The sequence below is a fragment of the Nomascus leucogenys genome, chromosome 7b (genome assembly GCF_006542625.1).
Source record: "Nomascus leucogenys isolate Asia chromosome 7b, Asia_NLE_v1, whole genome shotgun sequence".
Classification (NCBI taxonomy): Eukaryota; Metazoa; Chordata; class Mammalia; order Primates; family Hylobatidae; genus Nomascus; species Nomascus leucogenys.
In genome coordinates this window covers 8,960,052-8,984,954 of record NC_044387.1, presented here as the reverse complement: position 1 = coordinate 8,984,954, position 24,903 = coordinate 8,960,052, and the positions used below count along the sequence as shown (strand labels likewise).

At 54.5% G+C, this 24,903-nt stretch overlaps 1 protein-coding gene and 1 long non-coding RNA gene across 2 annotated transcripts; one reads left to right on the top strand and one right to left on the bottom strand.

The window, feature by feature from the left end:
- Window positions 1-381: 381 nt before the first annotated feature.
- On the bottom strand, window positions 382-8,841 carry LOC115835940. Its single transcript, XR_004030914.1, has 2 exons — window positions 8,678-8,841; window positions 382-561 (listed from the first exon to the last, which is right to left on the bottom strand). It is a non-coding gene; the product is annotated as an uncharacterized LOC115835940 (long non-coding RNA).
- A 104-nt stretch (window positions 8,842-8,945) lies between these two features.
- On the top strand, window positions 8,946-24,760 carry CSDC2 (cold shock domain containing C2). The gene is made up of 4 exons (XM_030815463.1): window positions 8,946-9,140; window positions 19,854-20,152; window positions 21,783-21,905; window positions 22,836-24,760. Exons 2-4 carry the CDS (start codon window positions 19,977-19,979, stop codon window positions 22,996-22,998), a joined length of 462 nt encoding a protein of 153 aa, XP_030671323.1. The 5' UTR covers window positions 8,946-9,140; window positions 19,854-19,976; the 3' UTR covers window positions 22,999-24,760.
- Window positions 24,761-24,903: the final 143 nt, after the last annotated feature.

The following is a 24,903-nucleotide window of genomic DNA, read 5'->3' as shown; positions in this document are numbered from 1 at the left end:
ACATACCCCATCTCTACTAAAATTACAAAAAATAAGGCGGGCATGGTGGCAGGCGCCTCTAATTCCAGCTACTCGGGAGGCTGAGGCAGGAGAATCACTTGAACCCAGGAGGCAAAAGTTGCAGCAAGCCGAGGTCATGCCATTGCACTCCAGCCTGGGCAACAAGAGCGAAACTCTGTCTAAAAACAAACAAACAAACAAACAAACAAAAACAGAGAGAGAGAGAGAGAGACAAGGTCTCACTCTGTCATCCAGGCTGGAGTGCAGCAGTGCGATCATAGCTCACTGCAGCCTCGAACTCCTGGGCTCAAGCAATGCTCCAGTCTTAGCCTCCTGCATGCCTGTAGCTGTGTACTATAGGCACGTACCACCCCACCCAGCTAATTTTTTTATTTTTTATTTTTGTAGAAACGGGGTCTGACTATGTTGCCCACGCTGATCTCGAACTCCTGAGCTCAAGTGATCTTACCTCCACGGCCTCCCAAAGTGCTGGCATTAGAGGTGTGAGCCATTGTGCCCGGCCAGGAATCTTCTTTGTATGGGATCATGGGAATATATTACCTGTTCAAAATGAATAAAACAAAATTTAAAAAGCAATTAAGATTTCTTTCACATCTTAAAAAAAAAGCTTCTCTTGGCCCCCTTTCCTGGCCCCCTTTTCCTCCAGTGAATGCTCCATTTTTCTGCTCCCTTTACTAGCAAAACTGCTTGAAACAGTCGTCTGTACTTGCTGGGTCCCATCCAAACCTCTCTTCTCCTCTCTCAGACCTGCTCCAGCCAGGGTTCTGCCCCTGCTGCTCCAGGGAATATGCTTCCTCAAGGTCATTAATGGACTCCGTGTTGCCAAATCAGTGGTAATTCTGTCCTCACTAGCAGTTTTTGTCCCAGAAGGTCAGACACCCTTTCGCCTGTGGCCCAGCCATGTTCTCCACCCACCTCACAGACTCCTCTCGGCCTCACAACACTGGCGGGCCTTGGGCTCACTTTCGGCTCTGGGTACACTCCTGCAGGTACCGTGCCTCCACACAGCACCTGCCGCTCACGGCTCCACCCCTTCCTGCCAGCCTAGCCTTTCTCCCCGAGCACGGACTCCACAGCTCCATCTGGTCACTCGAGTTTAACATGGGTCATAATGGGACTCCTGACTGGCCCTCCCAACAAACCTGCTCCTATTCATCTTCCCTGTCTCTTTTTTTTTTTTGAGACAAGGTCTGTCGCCCAGGCTGGAGTGTAGTATTGAGATCACAGCTCACTGCAGCCTCTACCTCCCAGGCTCAAGTGATCCTCCCACTTCAGACTCTCCAGTAGCTGAGACTACAGGTGCGCATCACCACACTCAGCTAATTTTTGTATTTTTAAAATTTATTTATTTATTTATTTATTTATTTATTTATTTATTTTTGAGACAGAATTTCACTCTTGTTGCCCAGGCTGGAGTATAATAGTGTGATCTCGGCTCACTGCAACCTCCGCCTCCAGGGTTCAAGTGATTCTCCTGGCTCAACCCCCCAAGTAGCTGGGATTACAGGCACGTGCCACCACTCCCGGCTAATTTTTGTATTTTTAGTACAGACAGGGTTTTGCCATGTTGGCCAGCCTGGTCTTGAACTCCTGACCTCAGGTGATCGACTCGCCTCAGCCTCCCAAAGTGCTGGGATTACAGGCGCGAGCCACCGTGCCCGGCCTTATTTATTTGGGTACTTTTAAAACCTCCCTCACACACCTGTAATCCCAGCGCCTTGGGAGGCCGAGGTGGGCAGATCACAAGGTCAGGAGATCGAGACTATCCTGGCTAACACGGTGAAACCCCGTCTCTACTAAAAAATACAAAAAATTAGCCAGGTGTGGTGGCGGGCGCCGGTAGTCCCAGCTACTCGGGAGGCTGAGACAGGAGAATTGCGTGAACCTGGGAGGCGGAGCTTGTAGTGAGCCGAGATCATACCACTGCACTACTCCAGGCTGGGTGACAGAGCGAGACTCCATCTCAAAAAAAAAAAAATGTCCCTCCATGGAGGCCAAGGCATAGGCAGAAGTGCCACTGGGAAAGGAGATTCTAGAAAAGGCCTAAACACTAGACATCCTGGGCCAGGTGCGGTAGCCGACACCTGTAATCCCAGCACTTTGGGAGGCTGAGGCTGGCAGATGACTTGAGGTCAAGAGTTCAAACCAGGCTGGCCAATATGGTGAAACTCCGTCTCTGCTAAAAATACAAAAATTAGCCAGGTGTGGTGGCAGGTGCCTGTAATCCCAGCTGCTCAGGAGGCTGAGGCAGGAGAATCACTTGAACCCAGGAGGTGGAGGTTGCAGTGAGCTGAGATTGCACCGTTGTACTCCAGCCTGGGTGTCGCAGCAACTCCATCTCAAAAATAAAAATAAAAACAAAAACCACTAGATATCCTGATGTCTCCCAGGATGCTGCTCCCTGGTTTGGCTTGGACCAAAAGTGAAATGCAGAGAGTCACCAGGTATTTGGTGACTATAGGGGCCCGTGCTCTGAGGGGACTGACAGGAAACGGAAACAGACACGTAGGGAGATCATTCCAGGTGGTGCCATTGAGAGGGTCACATGGATAATTTGATGGGGCATAACTAGAGACCACTGCCCTCGCCAGGGCACCAGCGATGGCTTTGTTCAGAAGGTGAGGATGAAGAGGAACCCTCAGCTTTGAGAAGGCTGGAGGCCCATGGCCCAGAGGGTCCAGGAGTGTGTGTGAATGGATGGATGGCTGAGGGAGGCTTGGCTCACAGCCCAGACCAGCCCTGTAGCAGCCGGGAGACAGCCTGCTACCCTATCCTCAGGATCTCAGGGCAGGGTGCAGGGGAGGTTGACTGTGGGCCAGAGCCCGCTACCTATCACAGACAGCTACTCCCACGGACCTGGGAGGAATTCTGGGAGTCTGAGCAGCAGCTGCAGAAGAAGACCCTGCCCCACGGCCCAGGGACCTCAGCTGGGGGAACCCTCTCACCTCCCCCATTCTTCTGCCTGCAGTGATCGCTACCCCAGACAAGGGTGCCAAGCTTTGAAGCCTGCTGGCCACAAAGAGGCTCTGCCAGGTTGCCAGCTATGCTGTTTCTTGGCAGGAGCATGTCATTCCTTCTCCTCTCATTTCAGATGAGGAGCAAACCTCTCACCAGGTCCCCCAAATCCCACACAATGTGGCTGCTGCCCTTCTCCTACTTGCTGTCCAGCCACATTTGCAATCTTTTTTTTTTTTTTTTTTTTTTCGAGACGGAGTCTCGCTCTGTCGCCCAGGCTAGAGTGCAGTGGCGCAATCTCGGCTCACTGCAAGCTCCGCCTCCCGGGTTCACGCCATTCTCCTGCCTCAGCCTCTCCGAGTAGCTGGGACTACAGGCGCCCGCCACCGCGCCCGGCTAATTTTTTGTATTTTTAGTAGAGACGGGGTTTCACCGTGGTCTCGATCTCCTGACCTCGTGATCCGCCCGCCTCGGCCTCCCAAAGTGCTGGGATTACAAGCGTGAGCCACCGCGCCCGGCACATTTGCAATCTTAAGTTGCTTGAATGTGCAGAATTCTTTCTCACCTCTGGGTGTTCCCTTCCCTGCCTTTTTTTTTTTTTTTTTTTTTTTTTTTTGAGAGGGAGTCTCGCTCTGTCGCCAGGCTGGAGTGCAGTGGGGTGATCTTGGCTCACTGCAACCTCTGCCTCCCGGGTTGAAGCGATTCTCCTGCCTCAGCCTCCCGAGTAGCTGGGACTACAGGCGCCCGCCAATATGCCCGGCTAATTTTTTGTATTTTTAGTAGAGACAGGGTTTCACCATGTTGGCCAGGATGGTCTTGATCTCTTGACCTCGTGATCCACCCACCTCGGACTCCCAAAGTGCTGGGATTGCAGGTGTGAGCCACCACGCCCAAACCCCTTATTTTTTATTTTTTGTAACTTGTGATTCTACATTTGTCTGTGGATTTTGTATCATCTGTATCATCTCTAGATGAGATGCCAGCTCCATGAACTCAAGGAGTTCACCTGTGTTGTCTGCCGCTGTCTTCCCAGAGCTTTGGCCATCTGGTACATGGTAGGCAGGCAATAAATATTTGCTGAACGTCTGAATGAATGCGCAAATGATGTGGTCAGATCTGCAGGAAAAGATCTTCCCTGGCAGAAGGGTGGTAGTCGGATTGGAGGAGACAAGTGGGAGACAAGGAGAGAGGAAGGATCACTCTGATTTACTGAGTCCAGGCTGGAGATGAGTCCCACTGTAGGGGAGATGGGCATCCAGGGCATTGAAAAGACATTTCAAAGACAGTGTGGCATGGCAGGAAGAATAGGAGTGTAATGAAGCCAGAACCTCTGAGTGTGTGTGTGTGTGTGTGTGTGTGTGTGTGTGTGTGTGTGTGTGTGTGTTTGAAACGGAGTCTTGCTCTGTCGCCAGGCTGGAGTGCAGTGCCGCGATCTTGGCTCGCTGCAACCTCTGCCTCCCAGGTTCAAGCAATTCTCCTGCGTCAGCCTCCTGAATAGCTAAGACTATAGGCACGTGCCACCATGCCCAGCTAGTTTTGTACTTTTAGTAGAGACAGGGTTTCACCATGTTGTCCAGGATGGTCTTGATCTCTTGATCTCGTGATCCTCCCACCTCAGCTTCTCAAAGTGCTGAGATTACAGGCATGAGCCACCGCACCCGGCCGAACCTCTGTGTTTTAATACCAGCTCCATCACCAGCTGTGATGCTCTGTGCCTGAGCATCCTCATCATCTTGTCACATGGCACCAACATCTTAGAGGTGTATGTATCTCAAAGGGATGTGGATTCAATGCCACGTAGGTCCAGGCCTGGCCACCACAGGTGGGCTGACCGTCGATAACAGGAGTGAGAATTGTAATTTGGGTGGAATCAGTAGTCGCAGGGGCTATTTGGCTCTAACCCACCTCTTCAGCTTCTCCAAGGCAAGGGAGGCTTTCGAGGAGATGAGCTTTTGAATTCTCAGCTTTTCACAAAAATAGCCTCCATGCCGGAGCCCCTGGTTTCAAGCAGACGATTTCTTTGTTACTCAGCCGCTGGTGGGTGGGTGGGTGGGGCTGCGGCTGCTCTTTTCCTGAATGAACAGCTGTGCCCTCTCATCGCTGGCTCAGGAATAATCGTAACACTGCTTCAATGCTCGGCCCAGCCTCCTTCATTCACTGCTCTCTGGCTGCCTGGCAGCCCTGGGCACATGTTCAACTGCCCATCGGAGGGGCCAAGAGAAAGGAGACTGGATGGGAAGGGAGGGGTCAGGGCCTTGGCCACAGCAGCCGGGCCTCAGCCTCCTGAAAGCTGGCCTCCGGGACCCTGCCTCATGTTCCTCGTTCCCTTCCCTCACCCTGTCCCCTGACACTGCCTCCTTTCTGTTCCTCCGCCACCCCAAGCTCATATGCAGCCAAGGGCCTTCCAACCTCCCGAGCTTCTTCCCTCTCGATATCTTCTCTCTAGGTCCTGACAAGCTGGGTCCCGAGGTCACCTGGAGTGAAGAAAAGTCCGCCCAGCCACTCCCCCTCTGCTGGCCAATCAGCTTATAACCCATCACTCAAACAACATGGGGGCCCCTGGAAGAAGGGCCAGCCTGGGCATCCACATTCCAGCTCAAGTCCTGATGCCAGTTCTGGTTGGCCAAGCCTGGGCCAGAGGTCCTACAGACCAAGAGAGGGGAGAGGTGATTCCCCAGGTGACAACATCAAGGCAGTTCCCAGCAGACAGGATAGTAAGGGTGGCCAGGGAAAACTGCCAGTGTCCACCATGGCTCCAGCGCTTCTGCTGGGAGGGCAGGTTGGTGTGTTTGAAAAACATGGGTCCACTGGGCACGGTAGCTCATGCCTGTAATCCCAGCACTTTGGGAAGCCGAGGTGGGCGGATTGCCTGAGGTCAGGAGTTCGAGACCAGTCTGGCCAACATGGTGAAACCCTGTCTCTACTAAAAATACAAAAAAAGTAGCCGGACGTGGTGGCGTCCTCCTGTAATCCCAGCTACTCAGGAGGCTGAAGCAGGGGAATTGCTTGAACCAGGGGGGTGGAGGTTGCAGTGAGCCAAGATCACACCACTGTACTCCAGCCTGGGCAACAGAGCAAGACTCCGTCTAAAAAAAAGAAAAAAAAAAGAAAAAAAAAAACATGGGTCCAGAGATCAGGCCTGGGGCCTCTGCTCCGTCACTCCTCCACTTCGGAGCTGCGTGACTCAGTGGAGCCCCATGAGCTCCCTGAGCTGTTTCCTCATCCTGCTGAACCCAATAGAGCTGTCAGAAGAAGCAGGCAAGGGGCTGGGCACAGTGGCTCATGCCTGTAATTCCAGCACTTTGAGAGGCTGAGGCAGGTGGATCACCTGAGGTCAGGAGTACAAGACCAGCCTGGCCAACATGGTGAAACTTCATCTCCACTAAAAATACAAAAATTAGCCAGATGTGGTGGCACATGCCTGTAGTCCCAGCTACTCAGGAGGCTGAGGCAGGGGAATTGGTTGAACCTGGGAGGCAGAGGTTGCAGTGAGCTGAGATCACACCACTGCACTCCAGCCTGGGCAACAGAGCGAGACTCTGTTTCCAAAAAAAAAAAAAAAAGAAGAAGAAGCAGCAGCAGCAGCAGGCAAGGGGATGCCTGTGAGGGCCCTTTGAAAGATATTATTGCTGGGCCGAGCACGGTGGCTCACGCCTGTAATCCCAGCACTTTGGGAGGCCAAGGCGGGTGAATCACGAGGTCAGGAGATCGAGACCATCCTGGCTACCATGGTGAAACCCCGTCTCTACTAAAAATACAAAAAATTAGCCGGGCGTGGTTGCAGGCGCCTGTAGTCCCAGCTACTCGGGAGGCTGAGGCAGGAGAATGGCCGGAACCCGGGAAGCGGAGCTTGCAGTGAGCTGAGATCTCGCCCCTGCACTCCAGCCTGGGCGACAGAGTAAGACTCCGTCTCAAAAAAAAAAAAAAAAAAAAAAAAGAAAAATATTATTGCTGGAGGAGAGGAAGGCAAAGAAGAAAGAAGAGACGATGTTATCCCAGCACTTTGGGAGGCCAAGGCAGGAGGATCGCTTGAGGCCAGGAGTTTGAGACTAGCCTGGGCAACATAGTGAGACCCCATCTCTATAAAAATTTTTTGAAAACTTAGCCAGGCATGGTGGTGCACCCCTGTAGTCCCAGCTACTCATGAGGCTGAGGCAGGAGGATCATTTGAGCCCAGGAGTTGGAAGCTGCAGTGAACTGTGATTGCACCACTGCATTCCAGCCTGGGTAACAAAGCAAGTCCCTGTTTCAAAAAAGAAAAAACAAATAAATAAAAAGGAGGAAAGAGAGAGGAGAATTTAAAGGGGAAGGGAGGCTCCTCTGGGTAGAGTTCTCAGGTGGGGGTGTGAAATAAAATCAGAACCCTGGCCGGGTGTGGTGGCTCACGTCTGTAATCCCAGCACTTTGGGAGGCTGAGGTGGGTGGATCACGAGGTCGGGAGATCGAGACCATTCTGGCCAACATGGTGAAACCCTGTCTCTACTAAAAATATAAAAAAATTAGCTGGGTGTGGTGGTGTGTGCCTGTAGTCCCAGCTACTCAGGAGGCTGAGGCAGGAGAATCGCTTGAACCTGGGAAGCAGAGGTTGCAGCGAGCTGAGATCAAGCCACTGCCCTCCAGCCTGGGCGACAGAGCAAAACTCTCTAAAAAAAAAAATAATAATTCAGAACCTCCCCAGGTAACCACAGGTAGCATTTCTCAACAGTCTCTCTTGCGGAACCAGAAACCCAGACTGTCTGAGCCTGATTGTCCTGAGAGGTTCTGGAAGGGCAGGGGTGTGTGGTGACATTGGGTGCTCCTGGGTTCCAGTACCTCTCTAACCAGTTGGAAGAATATAGGCAAGTCAAGTCCTTCCTCCTCCCTGAGCCTCTAATTCCTCACCAGTAAAGTAGGGATGACAAAAATAAATTATTAAATTGTTGTGAGGTTGATTTCAATGAGAGCAAAGCTTGCTGCCTGACACAGAGCAAGCCCTTGTAGCGTCTTAGCTATTTGTATTAGTTACTTGTATTTTTCTCTGTGGTTTCCCTTTTAACTCCCACCTCCTTTCTATTTTAAAAAGACTCCTTTTGAAAATGCCAGCCTGCCTCAGTAGTACCAGGAGACACCAGGGAAAGGCTTCCTTCTTTCCAAGCCGAGGCTGAGAAGGAACAGGAAGAAGGAAGAGAAGCCCCTTTGTGGAGGCCTCCTTCAGCCGGCCCTGGGTTTAGGAACATCACACACTCAACCTCCAAAGGCACTCAGGGGCTGGCCCGAGGTCACACAGCTTGACAGTGTGGGCACTTCAAAGCCAGGGCGTGTGGTGTAGAACAGGCTGGGTGCCTGAATTCAATCAGCCCTCTCTACTTCTCTACTCAGAGCCTCTCAGGCTGTGGGGTGTGCACCTGTGCACCTTCAAGCCGATCACTTCCTTGGGGTCCTCGTCAAATCAATTCCGTGGAAATATTACAAGGAGTAGACAGAGATGAGCCGTGTCAGTGTCTGTACTAGCAGAGGGCAGGACCACTGAGCGTCCGGAGGGGAGACAAGTGTCTGGGTGTCCCTGGGAACCTGGCTTGTCTCGACCCCTCTGGGGGGCTCCTCTTGGCTCTGACCTCCATTCTCTCAGACTCACCCCCACTCATGCCCACCCACCCCAAGGGGCCCCCCAGTGTGCACTCACACACTCACACTCAAACTCTCCACCCCACTTGCTAACTACCAGGAACGTGGCGCTGTCTCATGTTCTTCCTCCCCTGCATTCCTCAGCAGCTGCCCTCACTGGGCAGGGCAAATTATACCATGGCCCAGCCATAAAAGCCACTTTCCAAAAAAAGAAGCTTTAAGGCCCCCGAGAGACGCAGCTGAGCTTCTCACCTGGCAGTGCCTGACTCAGGAGGTGATGTCTGGGCCATGAGCCATAGAGCCTGGTGTCCCTTTAAGCAGGGAGTACAAATTCTCATCCCTCCCTCCTGCTCTCCCTGACGTCAGCTGGAAGGCGTGTGAGTGAGTGAGGGGCCGAGGTACCGCCTGCGCGAGCACACACAGACGCGCGCGCACACACACACACACACACACACACACATCTTCCAGACCCATCCCCTGCCTGCCAGCTCCACGAGCCAGAGAGAGACAGAGCGCGGACGCCGCAGGAGGCAGTGCCTGGACCCCGCTGCCCCGGAGAGGTGAGGGGCTAGATGGGGCCTGAGGACACTGTGCTAGAAACTGTGGCTTTGGCCAGGCCGAAGGAGAGAGATACAACGTGAAGGTGGGGGCTGGATCAGCCCAGTTCAGCTTACAGATAGGGTGTTGGGGGTATAGAGGATACCACCTGTCTCTCCCTCCCTCCTTCTCTCCCCGTGACCCCCAAATGAGGTGAGGCCGTGTGGCTCCCGTGGGAGCATGTCTGTGTCTGTGTCTGTGTCTGGGACCTGCGTCTGGCTCAGGAGGCAGAGAGCAGCAGATACCTGCCAAGCCGCAGCCTCCTGTCTGGGAAGCAGTGGGAGAGAGGACCGCCTTGACCGGAGAAACCCCAGTGCCGCTTCCAGATGCTGAAAGCAGAGTGCAGCAGGGACCCTCGCTGGTCCTTCCCCTGGAATGTCGGGCTGGGAAGGGACCGGCTGGGAAAGGCAGACAGTTGGACCTGGAGCAGCTGTCTTATCCTGACTCTATTTTTTCCCCAGTGTGATGGGGATAATTGTGTTAGTTGGCTTGGAGAGGTGGCTCCGTGTGGTTATTCTCTTCCCCCAGGTGCCACCCCACCCCGAGCCCTTGCTTCTTGCCTGCCTGCTGGTCTGCTCTGACCTCCACCCATGCCAGGGCACAGCCCCCGGAGGGCAGGGGTGATAAGCCAGGGCCTGCTAGGCCTCCTCTGTCATGGGATACCGGGACTTAGGGTGGCCTTGGCTGGTGCCAAGCCCATGAATGGCCTGACCCTGGCACAAGGAGTCCAGGTGGAGATAAGGGGTGACGCTGGTACCCACAAGGAGACAGCAGGTTCCTGCCAAGCTGCCAGCCTGCAGGCTCTTCCCAGGGAGATGGGAGGGGGACACAGAGCAAGAACAATAATAAATACAGAGTGTGAACTGCTGCATCCACTGGGGCTGGGGGAGGGGAGGAGGAAGTGTGCCCAGCAGGGGGAGGGCAACCTCTCTGAGAGCCTGGCATCATGCCGCCTGGCTGTGATCCGGCAGGGGCCTCTCCCTGGGAAAGGGGGTCTCCAGCTTTCTGGGGGATGGGGAACTGGTTTCCCAAACCTGACTCCATCCCAGAGTCCTCTGGGCCCTCCAAATTCTGAATGTTTCCTCCTCCCAGCTTTGCCCCACCCCCCGCATTTCCTTGAAGTCTTCTACAAAAATGTCTGTTTTCCGTGTCTGCCCATCTTGACCCATCCTCACTCCCTTCGAAAAAAAAATAGACAGGTATAGACAGGAACTGCCTGCCCGGTGCCCTGGGAAAGGCCAGAGGACAGTTTTGGCCGCAGATGGCTCTCCCAGGCTTGGAGAGACATGGCTAGGCAATGTTCGTGGATGCGCAGGGGGATTCCCTGAGGGGGACCTGGGGACACTCTTGGATGGCTGGTGGGGAAGGGACACCTGCCAGCCAGTCTGGAGTAGAACCCCCTAAGGGGTAGAGGGCACTTAGGACCTGGCTGAGCCAGTCATGTCCACGGTCACAACTGGGGCAGCCAGGACCCAGAGCCCTGTAGGAATGGGGCTTGGGGCAGTTCAGACCTTTGTCCATGCTGAGCAGCAAAATGGGAGGCTAAAAGTAGTAGGGAGTTCTTCTGCCCCACAGCCAGCAAAATGACACTCCTGGGCTGGGGGGCTGGCATGGCACACCAGAAAGCTTTGGGGTTACACCGATTGGAGTTCAAGTTCAGATGCTGTATATATGACTTTGACCAGTCTATTCGTCTCTCTAGGGGGTCTCAAAATGGGAAAGTGACTTGCCTAGGGTCGCACAGCCAAGCAGAGGTGGGACTGGGGTGCGAACTTGGCTCTCCCAGTGCCGTCCTGGTTCCCCCACCACCACCCAAGCCACAGAAGCCCAAAGGCCTTAACCACAGCAGTTCCCCAGGGCAACCTGGGCATGTGACAAGGAGGACTACAGGGTCTCTTAAATAATTAAGATCAAGTATTGGATGGGGCAGCCCCCATGCCCAGATGCAGGCACACAGGCTGTGTGGGGGAAGGAACCAGGTTTAATCAGGTCACCTCAGGCTGCAAGAGCAGCTCAGGCACTGATGTATTTTAAGGAGCATCTGGGAGACTGGGGGAGGGGGAGGAGCCAGGGAAGTGTCACCTCCTGCCTGGGGGTCGTGAGTTTGTTTTCTCACCCTCCCAGGGCCCACCATGCACAAGCTCCCGATGTTCGGGAAGCCCTTCCAGCGTCATCCTTGTGTTCCCCGTCCTTTCTATTTTTAAACCACCGTACCCATTCCTCCCATCTGCTCCCCTGTGATGGGGGCTTGGGGCTGGGACATTTTTATTGGGGGAGTTGTTTTTAAGCTTAGCAGAGTTGCTGAGTGACTCACCCAAGGTCATGGTCTGAGTCAGCGCAAAGCCAGAAATAAAAGCCCGAGTCCTGGCTCCCCAGGAATTCCACACCCGACTCCTCCTTCTCCAGGGGAGGGTGGGCGCCGCCCTCAAGGAATTGCTGGTCTTCACCTCCCCTAGACATCTCCAGAGGGCAGATATGCTGCACCTGACCTGCTGTGAGAGCTCAGTGAGGCTCTTCACCTCTTTGAGCCTCAGTTTATTCTTCAGAAGAATGGGCGTACTAAGCCAGGCGTGGTGGCTCATGCCTGTAATCCCAGCACTTTGGGAGGCTGAGGCGGGTGGATCACCAGGTCGGGAGATCGAGACTATCCTGGCTAACATGGTGAAACCCCGTCTCTACTAAAAGTACAAAAAAAAAAAAATTAGCTGTGCGTGGTGGTGGGCGCCTGTAGTCCCAGCTACTGGGGAGGCTGAGGCAGGAGAATGGCGTGAACCCAGGAGGCGGAGCTTGCAGTGAGCTGAGATGGCGCCACTGCACTCTAGCCTGGGCGACAGAGCAAGACTCCGTCTCAATTTAAAAAACAAATAAATAAATAAATAAATAAGAAGAATGGGTATACTAATGGTAGTTACTGCATGGGGTTCTTGTGAGGATGAAATGAAAAAATGGGACAAAGGGCTTGGCACATGGTCAGTATCGATAGATCACTAGATGGTGGCTGAGGCTCGCATCAGGACTTCCCATGCTGCTTTTTTTAAATTATTATTACTTTTGAGACGGAGTCTTGCTCTGTTGCCCAGGCTGGAGTGCAGTGGCGCGATCTCGGCTCACTGCAAGCTCCGCCTCCCGGGTTCAGGCCATTCTCCTGCCTCAGGCCTCCCCAGTAACTGGGACTACAGGTGCCTGCCACCACACCCGGCTAATTTTTCGTATTTTTAGTAGAGACAGGGTTTCACCGTGTTAGCCAGGATGGTCTCAATCTCCTGACCTCGTGATTGGCCTGCCTTGGCCTCCCAAAGTGCTGAGATTACAGGCGTGAGCCACCACTCCTGGCCCCCATGCTGCATTTTAATAATCTGTGTCTGTTCCCCCCACTGGACTGGGGTGCTCTAAGGACAGCTGTCGTCCTCACATTTGTTGTTCCGGTGCCTGCACTCAGTGTGATTTCATTTACATATGTGTTTTTGAAAACCTCAGAGAATTGGCCTGACCTTCATTAGTCATCTGGACCAACGATGATTCACATAGCTGAAGAGAAAGGTGAGGTCCAGAGAGGAGCAGGTGCCTGCCCCAGGTCACACAGCACTGGGTGGCTGACCAGGCTGCCTTTCCCTGATCCGCTCAGACTGAGAGGACTCATGGTCAAGAGAAGACCATACGGTCAGGCCCAGTGGCTCACACTTGTAATACCAGCACTTTGGGAGGCCAAGGGGGTTGATCACCTGATGTCAGGAGTTCAAGATCAGCTGGCCAACATGGTGAAACTCTGTCTCTACTAAAAATACAAAAATCAGCTGCGCATGGTGGCGAGCGCCTGTGATCCCAGCTACTCGGGAGACTGAGGCAGGAGAATCACTTGAACCTGGGAGGCAGAGGTTTCAGTGAGCCGAGATTGCGCCACTGCACTCCAGCCTGGGAGACAGAGTGAGACTCAAAAAAAAAAAAAAAAAAAAAAAAAAAAGATGGGTGCGGTGGCTAATGCCTTTAATCCCAGCACTTTGGGAGGCTGAGGCGGGTGGATCACAAGGTCAGGAGTTCAAGATCAGCCTGGCCAACATGGTGAAACCCCATCTCTACTAAAAATACAAAAATTAGTCGGGTGTGGTGGTACACGCCTGTAATCCCAGCTACTCAGAAGGCTAAGGAAGGACAACGGCTTGAACCCGGGAGGTGGACGTTGCAGTGAGCCGAGATCATGCCACTGCACTCCAGCCTGGGTGACGGAGTAAGATTCCATCTCAAAAAAAAAAAAAAAAAAAAAAAAGAGGACTATGGCCAGGCACAGTGACTCACACTGTAATCCTAGCACTTAGGGACACTGAGGCTGCAGTGAGCCATGATGGTGCTACTGCACTCCAGCCTGGGTGAAAAGGTGATACCCTGTCTCAAAAAATTAAAAAATAAGAGAGGACCATGACAACCATTTCCTGCCCCATTCTTCATCCTTTTGGGGGAGCCGAGAATTGGAGCAGAGCCCCAGCATGGGCTGTGGTTCATCTGCCAAGAAGGCTGAGTCACCACCCAGAGTGCCCCATGACACCGCGTCCAGCCTCAGGTTATCTCCAAACAGCCTGACATTTGTGTTTACTTCTAGGCCCCTTTGTCTGCAGAGTCAGTCATTTGGGGTCTGACCTTCTGCAGGGAAATGAAAATGAGCTTCGCTCAGAGCCCACACTCAGGGCCGGGGGACAGGGGGATGCACATTCGCCAGAGGGCCTTTGACACAGCCCTGTGGCTCCTCCCGATAACCTGGGTAGGATGTTACGATCAGCCCCATTTGACAGATGAGGGAACTGAGGCACAAAAAGGGAGAGCTGGCCAGGTGCAGTGGCTGATGCCTGAAATCCCAGCACTTTGGGAGGCCAAGGCGGGTGGATCACCTGCAGTCAGGAGTTCGAGACCAGCCTGGCCAACATGGTGAAACCCCATCTCTGATTTAAAAAAAAAAAAAAAGGCTGGGTGCAGTGGCTCACGCCTGTAATCTCAGCACTTTGGGAAGCTGAGGTGGGCAGATCATGAGGTCGGGAGATCAAGACCATCCTGGCCAACATGGTGAAACCTTGTCTGTACTAAAATACAAAAAATTAGCTGGGCATGGTGGCACGTGCCTATAGTCCCAGCTACTCGGGAGGCTGAGGCAGAGGAATCGCTTGAACCCCGGAGGCAGGGGTTGCAGTGAGCCAAGATCACTCCACTGCACTCCAGCCTGTTGACAGAGCAAGACTCCATCTAAAAAAAAACACACAAAAAATTGGCTGGGTGGAGTGGTGGGCGTCTGTAATCCCAGCCAGCTACTCGGGAGTCCGAGGCAGGAGAATCACTTGAACCTGGCAGGCAGAGGTTGCAGTGAGCCGAGATCGCGCCACGGCACTCCAGCCTGAAGGACAGAGCGAGACTCCGTCTCAAAAAAAAATAAAAAAGGGAGGGTCATCAGGCGCAATGGCTCATGCCTGTAATCCCAGCACTTTGGGAGGCCAAGTCAGGCAGATCACAAGGTCAGGAGATCGAGACCACAGTGAAACCCCGTCTCTACTAAAAATACAAAAAATTAGCCGCGCGCAGTGGCGGGTGCCTGTAGTCCCAACTACTCGGGAGGCTGAGGCAGGAGAATGGCGTGAACCCGGGAGGCGAAGCTTGCAGTGAGCCGAGATCGCGCCACTGCACTCCAGCCTGGGCGACAGAGTGAGACTCCGTCTCAAAAAAAAAAAAAAAAAAAAGGGAGAGTCACAAAACCGGGTTGCAGTGGAACCAGGATTTAAACTTAGCCAGTCTGGGTCTCAGGCTGCCCTCTTACCCGACTGCTGGTTCTGAAGGGCATTATTCCCGGCAGGAGATGGCCCCAGAAGGACACACGAAATCCCCCTGGAGCTGGCCTTTAGCTCTGTTTGAGTGGAAACAAATGTTCTAGAAACATATCAGTTTCTCTGCTCTTGGGGGAGTTTATTTTCCCACTTAGTTTCTCAGGGAAAGTTCTTTTGGAAAAACTCCAGCCTCATCTTGGCTGAACCAGGAACAGAATTTATATTCACAGGAAGAGCACTGGTTTACTGTTAGACAGATCTGGGACTCTGTCACCTGCTGTGTGACTTTGGGCAAGTCACTCAACCTCTCTGAGCCTCAGCTATCTCATCTGTAAAATGGAAAAATTGTAATTTCAACTCTATAGGGTAACTGGGAGGTTGAAACGTAGAAAATAATTTCTGTAAAGACTTTTGCACAGTACATGGCATTCAGCCAATGAAATCCTCATTTTCACTTGCCCTCTTTGGTAGCAATGCTCTGGAGAGGGGATCTGAACTGGAGGGTTGCTCCGTATCTCCCTGTTCCCTTCTCTCTGGTCTCTCGGGCTGCTGGGCATTGTATACCTCCGCCAAGCCCACGCCCTGGCAGGGCCCAGAGAGGAAAAGGCCCTGTACCAGCTCACACAGTAGGTCAATAGCAATGCAGGGCCTGGACACAGGACTCCTGCCTTCCCACTGGAAGGCTCCAGATCATACTGATTCAAATTCTGGCTCAGACTTTGATTGGCGTGTGTCCTTGAGTGAGTGATTTAACCTCTTTGAGCCTCAGTTTTCCTGTCTACAAAGTGGGGTAATAATAGCACCAGCCTTGAAGAGCCGTTGCAGGAATTAAATAAAACAAGAGACTGTGGAGCTTTGAGGGGTGGGTGATCCTTAGGGAAGAAGAGAGGATGAAAGTGAATGGTGGGCTTGGCCCAGCTCGGCTGGGTCTCTCCTTCCCCCACTCCCTCTTCCCTCAACGCCCAATTCCACAGCCCTGTCAGGGAGGGGCAGGCTCTCGCCCAGCACCCAGCGCCTACTCAGTGCTTCCCACATCTCACCTCAATTCTCATTTCATCCTCAAAAGAGCCCTTGGAGGAGAAAGTCTTTCTCTCTCTCTTTTTTTTTTTTTTTTTGAGACTGGGTCTTGCTCTGTCCCCAGGCTGTAGTGCAGTAGCTTGATTACCACTCACTGTAGCCTCGACCTCCTGGGCTCAAGCAATCCTCCCACCTTAGCCTCCCCAGTAGCTGGGACCACAGGCATGCACCACTACACCCAGCTAATTTTTTTTTTTAAGACAGTGCCTCACTTTGTCCCCCAGGCTGCACTGCAGAGGTGCGATCTCGGCTCACTGCAGCTTCGACCTCCTGGGTTCAAGCAATCCTGCTGCCTCAGATGCCCAAGTAACTGGGACTACAGTTGCGCCACCACCATGCCCAGCTAATTTTTGTAATTTCTGTAGACACGAGCTTTCACCATGTTTCCCCTGCTGGTCTTAAGCTCCTGGGCTTAAAAGATCCTCCCGCCTTGGCCTCCCAAAGTGCAGGGATTATCGGCATGAGCCACCTTGGCAGTTGGAGGAGGGATTCTTGTGATCCCCATTTCCCAGATAAGGAAACTGAGGCTGCAATGGACGACAGGGGAGAAGCCTGTTCTCTCTGCCTTGTGGAAGCTGCCTGTCTCCTGCCCCTGCCTGAGCTCTTGCCCTGAGGCCGACTCGCTGCCTCCTCTTGGTCCTGTCTTTGCTGTGGCTCCTCTGCCTCCCTTCTGCTCTCTGGTCTCTCTGCCACCTGAGAGCCCATCGTGGGGAGGCTGCCCTCAACCCTGGCCCAGAATCATCGGCGGGTTTTTCCCCCATCCCTGCTGCCCACTTAGCATGAGGCCCTGGAGCCGCGTGGTCACTTGGGTGGGAGGCCTGGCTGGCCAGAGCAGGCCCCAGCTCAGCTGTGTCTCCCTGGTAACCACCATGAGCTGCATCTCCCCGGTAACCACCATGAGCTGCATCTCCCCCTCTCCATCCTCCTCTTCCCTCCCTGCCCCTCCATGGCCTCCCAGCACTGGCTGTCACTGCCAAGCACAATACCAGGCCTGGGAAAACTGCAGTTGGGAGGCCAGGACCACCCTGCTCTCTAGAGAGAGGGAGGCAGGGCCTCTGTCCCCATCTCCTGCCACCCCTCACCCAGGTGGGGCAGGTGGCACTCTAGGAGTGCACTGCAGGGCATCTGGTGCTTCCCAGCTGTGTCATCTTGGGTAACTTTGCTGCCCCGTCTTCTTTTTTTGGTAACAGCTTTACTGTGATATCGTTCACATACCATAAAATTCACCTGCTTAAGGCGTTCAGTTCGGTTGTTTTTAGTACATTCACAGAGTTGTGCAGCCATCACCACAGCCAATTATAGAACATTTTCATTCCCCAAAAAGAAACGTTCTACCCATTGGCAGCCCTCCCCTCTCCCTCTTCCCCAGCCCTGGTGACCACCAATCGACTCCTTGTCTGTAAGGATTTGCCTCAGAGATGGAATCATGCCCTCTGTGTTTTAGGGACTGGCTTCTTCTCTGTAACCTTGCAAACATTCTAGCATAATGTGTGCAGGGTTCATCTAGGGTGTAGCATGAATCAGTATTTCTTCTTTTCTTTCTCTTATGGCCAAGTGCTAGTCTACCAATGTGTCTAGACCATAATTTATTATCCATTCATCTGCTGATGGGCTCGGGCTGTTTTCACTTGTTGGCTGTTGTGAATGAGCACTGGTGTGACCATTCATGAACATTTATGTCAAAGTGTTTGTGTGGTTGCTTCTTTTTTTTTTTTTTTTGACAGAGTCTGGCTCAGTCACCCAGCCTGGAGTGCAATGGTGTGGTCTTGGCTCACTGCAACCTCCGCCTCCTAGGTTGAAGCAATTCTCATGCCTCAGCCTTCCGAGTAGCTGGGACTACAGGCAGATGCCATCACACCCGATTAATTTTTGTATTTTTAGGAGAGATGGGGTTTCACCACGTTGGCCAGGCTGGTCTCAAACTCCTGACCTCAAGTGATCTGCCCGCCTCAGCCTCCCAAAGTGCTGGGATTACAGGTGTGCGCCACCACGCCTGGCTGTTTGTGTGGTTGCTTCTTTTTTTTTTTTTTTTTTTTTTTTGAGACGGAGTCTGGCTCTGTCGCCCAGGCTGGAGTGCAGTGGCACAATCTTGGCTCACTGCAAGCTCTGCCTCCTCGGTTCATGCCATTCTCCTGCCTCAGCCTCCGGAGTAGCTGGGACTACAGGCGCCCGCCACCACGCCCAGCTAATTTTTTGTATTTTTAGTAGAGACAGGGTTTCACCCTGTTAGCCAGGATGGTGTCGATCTCCTGACCTCATGATCCGCCCGCCTCGGCCTCCCAAAGTGCTGGGATTACAGGCGTGAGCCACCGCGCCCAGCTGTGTGGTTGCTTCTTGAAGCTTCCGTATTCTTCTCTCTAAAATGAGGATAATGGGTGAAAAGGCCAAACCTGGTTTGCCCTGCCTCCTGGTGTGAGCTTAGACAGAAAAGCCCCACATCAGCCTTTTCAGGGTTGAGGGTCTGTGAGGCGAGCCAAGCCCGGGACTCTACTGCCTTCCTGACTGGAGGGGGAGGGTTTTGGGAGGAGGTAATCCCAGCACTTTGGGAGGCCGAGGCAGGTAGATCAACTGAGGTCAGGAGTTCGAGATCAGCCTGGCCAACATGGTGAAACCCCGTCTCTACTAACAATACAAAAATTAGCCAGGCGTGGTGGCAGGCACCTGTAATCCCAGCTACTTGGGAGGTTGAGGCAGGAGAATCACTTGAACCTGGGAGGCAGAAGTTGCAGTGAGCCGAGATCACACCACTGTACTCCAGCCTGGGTAACAGAGTGAGACTCTGTCTCAAAAAAAAAAAAAAGAAAAAATTAGCTAGGCGTGAGGGTGCATGCTTGTAAATTCCAGCTACTTGGGAGGCTGAGGTGGGAGGATTGCTTCAGCCCAGGAGATGGAGGCTGCAGTGAGTCATGATCATGTCAGTGTTCCCCAGACTGGATGAGACAGTGTCTCAAAAAAAAAAAAAGATCGACGCTAGCCCCATTTTAAAGAACATAAAAGAAGAGTCAGAAGTTAAGTGTGTTGACCAATGGGCCGGACAAGTTGGCTCACGCCTGTAATCCCAGCACTTTGGGAGGCCAAGGTGGGCGGATCACCTAAGGTCAGGAGTTCGAGACCTGCCTGGCCAACACGGTGAAACCCCGTCTCTACTAAAAATACAAAAAATTAGCCAAGTGTGGTGGCGGGCGCCTATAATCCCAGCTACTCAGGAGGCTGAGGCAGGAGAATCGCTTATACCCAGGAGGCAGAGGCTGCAGTGAGCCGAGATCGTGCCATTGCACTCCAGCCTGGGCAACAAGAGTGACTCTGTCTAAAACAAAAAACAAAAAAAGTTGACCAGGGCCAAGGCCATGTAGCCAGAAGGTGGAGGATGCAGGATTCAAACCCAGGCCTGGGTATGGAGCCCACACTCCCACCTGCCATGTTGGAGCTGATGTGTGGCTTGGCTTGCTTGAGGTCACCAAGTTGTAGGTGACAAAGCTAAGGTTTGAACCAAGATGTGTGACTCTGAAACAACTGACCCTTATGCCTAACCATATTCCAGACCATCACTGGCCACCCTACCCAGCCACCTCCCAGGCCCCTGGAGTTAGAGAACTGAACTGCAAACTGGAAGGACTTAGGGGTCATATGACCCCTAGTTTTGTTTTTCTGGTGAGGGCTCTGAACCACGATGGGTCGTTTGTGACTTGAAGTCAGGCCGTGAGGATAGCAGATGGGACCAGCCCTCCTGACTGTGGCAGGGTCCAGGAGCTGCTCCCCTGGTCTGGGCTCACCTGTGCCTCTTTCTTCCTCTTCCAGACGGAGCCCGTGGCTGGTGAGGCCGCAGAGCAGGGCCAGGCCGGGCCCTGCCCGCAAGGACGCCCAAACCCCTCACCGGCCCCTGGGCCCCAGAGCCCACCAGGCTCTCCCGCTGGCCCCACCATGACTTCGGAGTCCACGTCACCCCCAGTTGTGCCCCCACTCCACTCCCCCAAGTCCCCAGTCTGGCCCACCTTCCCCTTCCACAGGGAGGGCAGCAGGGTCTGGGAGCGGGGTGGTGTCCCACTTCGGGACCTACCCAGCCCTCTGCCCACCAAGCGGACCAGGACCTATTCAGCGTGAGTACCTGCCCCTTGCCCAGGCCCTTGACCCTTGTCAGGACATGGGCTGACCATCTCCATCCTCTTCCAACTCCTGTTGTCCTCACCTGGGACAGGGGAACTGTGTGTGGACCTTCCAGTAACTGGATGGATGTTTGTCCCATACATCGATTCATCCATCCATTCATCCATCCACCCATCCATCCATCCACCCCCCCCATCCATCCATCCACCCACCCACTCATCCATCCATCCATCCATCCATCCACCCATCCACCCATCCATCCACCCATCCACCCATCCACCCATCCATCCATCCACCCACCCACCCATCCATCCACCCATCCACCCACCCACCCATCCATCCATCCACCCATCCATCCATCCACCCACCCACCCATCCATCCACCCATCCATCCATCCATCCATCCATCCATCCATCCATCCACCCACCCATCCACCCATGCATCCACCCATCCATCCGTCTGTCTGTCCATCCATCCACCCGTCCATTCATCCATCCATCCATTCCACAAAGATTTACTGAGCTCCTGACCAGGGGGGATCCATAAGCTGCTTACAATCCAGAGGGAACTTGTTCACCATCCATTACCACCCAGCAGTGTTAGGGGAGGACCCAGCATGGGGTACCAGAGGAGATGATGTCCTGGTTGGGTCTGGAACATGTATCAGGTGAAGAAGCGAGCTGGCGATTCTGGGCAGATGGCACAGCATGGGCAAAACCCAAGACACGGAGTTAACCTTTGGAGAGGGGTGGGCAGGTGGGACAAAGACTAGGCCTGGGCCTTTGGGGTAGGTCACCGATGAGGTGGCATGGGGGAGTAATATGGGTCCATATGGGGGAGGCCAAAGGATCTTTTGGGGAGGACAGGGTCTCGCTCTGTCGCCCAGGCTGGAGTGCAGTGGTGCAGTCATGGCTCACTGCAGCCTCAACTTCCTGGGCTGGAGCGATCCTCCCACCTCAGCCTCTTGAGTAGCTGGGACGACTCATGCGTGCCACCACCCCCAGCTCATTTAAAAAAAACATGTTTGGGCCAGACATGGTGGCTCATGCCTGTAATCCCAGCACTTTAGGAGGTCGAGGCAGGTGGATCGGTTGAGACTAGGAGATCAAGCCAGTATGGCCAACATGGCCAAACACTGCAAAACCCTGTCTCTACTAAAAATGCCAAAACTTAGCTGGGTGTGGTGGTGGGTACCTGTAATCCCAGCTACTCAGGAGACTGAGGCATGAGAATCGCTTGAACCCGGGAGGCACAGGTTGCAGTGCGCTGAGATTGCACTCCTGCACTCCAACCTGGGTGACAGAGCGAGACCCAGTCTCAAAAAAAAAAAAAATTTTTTTTTTTTGTAGAGATGGGAGTCTCCCTATGTTGTCCAGGCTGGTCTCAAACTCCTAGGCCCAAGTGATCCTCCTGCATCAGCCTCCCAAAGTGCTGGGATTACAGGTGTGAGCCACTGTGCCTGGCCTCATTATCGTTGAATGGGGATGACTGTGCGGTTTCTGGCCTGGGGCAAGTTTCTCACAGCCCTGAGGCACGCTCAGCAGAAATGGCCCAGAATGGCTGTAGGGGTTGGGGGAGGAGTTCCTCAGGCCACAGCTCCAATCCCACTACCCTATCTCCAGGACAGCCCGGGCCTCAGCTGGCCCCGTGTTCAAGGGCGTCTGTAAGCAGTTCTCACGCTCACAGGGCCATGGCTTCATCACCCCCGAGAACGGGTCCGAGGACATCTTCGTACATGTGTCTGAGTGAGTCCCCTCCACCTCCCTGTTCTTGGCCCCTGCCCTAGTGTCCCCAACGGTGCCTCAAAAATGTCTCTCCAGGCCTCTCCTCTCACTGGCTGAGGTCTGTATTCGTGGCACCTTTTCTGTCCTGAGTAGGGGCTGAGGGTGCGTTGCGGGAGGAGGGCTGGGGCCAGGTGAGGAGTGGGCATGCAGACCCCAGAAGCCTGGGAGCCAGCGGCTGGGCCCTGGATCCTGTTCCAGCATCGTAGGGGGTCTGAGAGGGCTAGGCCAGCTCCTGAGCCTCTTGGCCTGGAAAGGGCCTTCAGGTAGGTGGGCCAGGAGGTAGAGATGGATGTCGTGTCTAGGCCTGGGCCCACCCACTTCTAATGCCAGGAGGACTGGGGGACGTCACTGAGCTTCTCAGAGCTTTAGGGACCTCCCTGTGCCCTTTCACATCTCAGTCCCCAAGGGACCCAGAAAGGGAGGTACAGTTTATGAGTCCCATGTTATTTTATTTATTTATGTATTTTTTGAGACAGAATCGCACTCTGTCGCCCAGGCTAGAGTGCAATGGCACAATCTCGGCTCAGTGCAACCTCCACTTCCTGGGTTCAAGCGATTCTCCCGCCTCAGCCTCCCGAGTAGCTGGAATTACAGGTGCCAGCCACCATGCCTGGCTAATTTTTGTACTTTTAGTAGAGCCAGGGTTTCACCATGTTGGCCAGGCTGGTGTCAAACTCCTGACTCAGGTGATCCGCCTGCCTCGGCCTCCCCAAGTGCTGGGATTACAGGCGTGAGCCACTGTGCCCGGCCATGAGTCCCGTTTTACAGATTCGAGAGCTGAGGTTCTGGCCTAGGGAGGCTTAGGACCAGGCTGCCCCCAAGGCCAGGCCGCAGGATTGTCTGGGGCACAGGGCCTGCTGCTGAGCTAACACCCCTCTTCCTGTCCTCCAGCATCGAGGGGGAGTACGTGCCAGTGGAGGGCGACGAGGTGACCTACAAGATGTGCCCTATCCCCCCCAAGAACCAGAAGTTCCAGGCCGTGGAGGTGGTGCTCACTCAGCTGGCCCCCCACACTCCCCACGAGACGTGGTCTGGCCAGGTCGTGGGCTCCTAGGCTGGGTGGCTCACAGGCCAGCTGGCCGGGGGGTGGGGAGCCACACAGGGTGAACGGGCAGCAGCCGGCTCCATGCCCCACTGCCCTGGCTGATCAGTCCTTCGGTGGCCTCAGTGCACATGTCTGTCTGTCCTTCTGTGCTTGTGGCTGTGAGCGTGTGCCTCCACCCACCCCATGACCCGTGACTACTGTGCAAGCTGGCCAGGAGGTGGGTGGAGGGAGAGGCCACCAGACCTGGCTTCTCGCTGTCCACTGCCTCTCTCCTCCCCTCCCTGCCACAGACACACAGGACCCGCTCGCCCTCCTGCCTACCCGTCCCCATGGTGACTGAACCGAGAGAGCCTGCACTGGGCTCACTCCTTGGCCTCCACCCCTGAGCTGTCCCGTGTCAGTCCCTGGCCCGGAGCCAGGCTCTCTGTGCTACTTACATCTCCCTCCCTTGGCTGAGGTCCCCCGCCCCGGCCTGGACCCTTCCCTCAGAAGCCCGGCCGGTGGGTGCTTTTGGGGAGCCTCTCAGCCTCTGGCAGGGGAGGAGGACTGACACGGAGGCACACAGGCCTCTCACTGCCGAGGCCAGGCTTCCGTCCTGCTCTGCTCTCTCAGTGCCATAGAGAGGCAGGAAGAGGGGCCTGAGGGTGGAAGGGGTTTGGGGCTCCCATTTTGCCGGCCAGTCCCTCCTCCTCAGCCTGGCTGGGCTCCTTCCCCTGGGCCGTACTGAGCCGAGCCCAGGGGTTTGCAGAGGGTGGGGGTCCATCTCTTCAGCTTGGCTGCAGCCCTCCTTTACCCTGACTCACAAGCCCCACTGATGCTCTGGGCCACACCCGGCTGATGGCTGCTGAGGATGCACGAGGGACGGACACACGTCCGGGGCACCCACGAGGAGGGCCCTCAGCCTAGGAGACTTGCCCTGTGGCCTCCACGTCAAACTCTCTTCCCAAAGCCCTGACAGACCAGTGGCCGAGGTGTGGCTCTTATGGCATCCATCCCTGAAGATGTGTGGCTGTTGCTGTCACCCAGAGTCCTTTTGGGGCCAAGATGTGTGTGCACCTGGGGTCGTGGCCATTCACTCCCAGGCAGGGGTGAGGGTGGCCTGGCCCAGGAGGCCAGGAAGGAGGGCCCTGTCTGCCTCTACCTCTGGGTGCACCCCCTGCCTACCACCCTACCTTCTAGAGAGCACATCGCCTGACTGGGGAGAAGTGGGGCTGTGGTTCAAGGGAGGGCCGGCCAGGGGTGGGACCCTTATGAGACTCAGTCTGTGAGTAAAACTGGGGGCTCAAATGCCCAGGATGAGGGGATCAGTGACTGTCTGGGAGGATCCCTGGCCTTGTAGGTGCCCCAAGACCGCAGGGTAGAGATCAGCCGGCGTGCCTGCATCCCACCCCCGCCCCCAAGGCCCACCACATAAAATCTGGGAACCCAGAGCTGCTGAGGTGTGGTCAGCTCCCCTAAAATAGGCACGGCCCAGCCTGTCCCATGAGGAACAAAGGCCCCTGGCCCCCTTCAGAGAGGGCTTGTTGGTGAGGGTTGACTCCTGGGGGTCCCCAAGGCTCCCCTCCTGTAGGGAGGCCACCTTTTAAGGCACCACTAGCAGTCAGGATATGGTGGCATTAGCCCTGGGGCCGCCTGGGTGGCAGGGGGGCAGCAGCTCTCCTCCCCACTCACAGGCCCTGCAGTGCCCATCTGGAATTCCTCCCAAGACCCCTGGCCACCCAGACCGCCCATTCTTCCTAACACTGGCAATAAACCCTCAACTGTGACCCACTGTGGCCTGAAGCTGCCTCTGTGTCAGGGTCCCCAAGGAAGGGGCTGTGGGTGGACACACCAAACCATCTCTTCTTTGGGGATTCAATGGCCCCCTCCTCAACTGGATCAGACTTCCTTTGTGACCTGGGCCAAGTCCCTGCC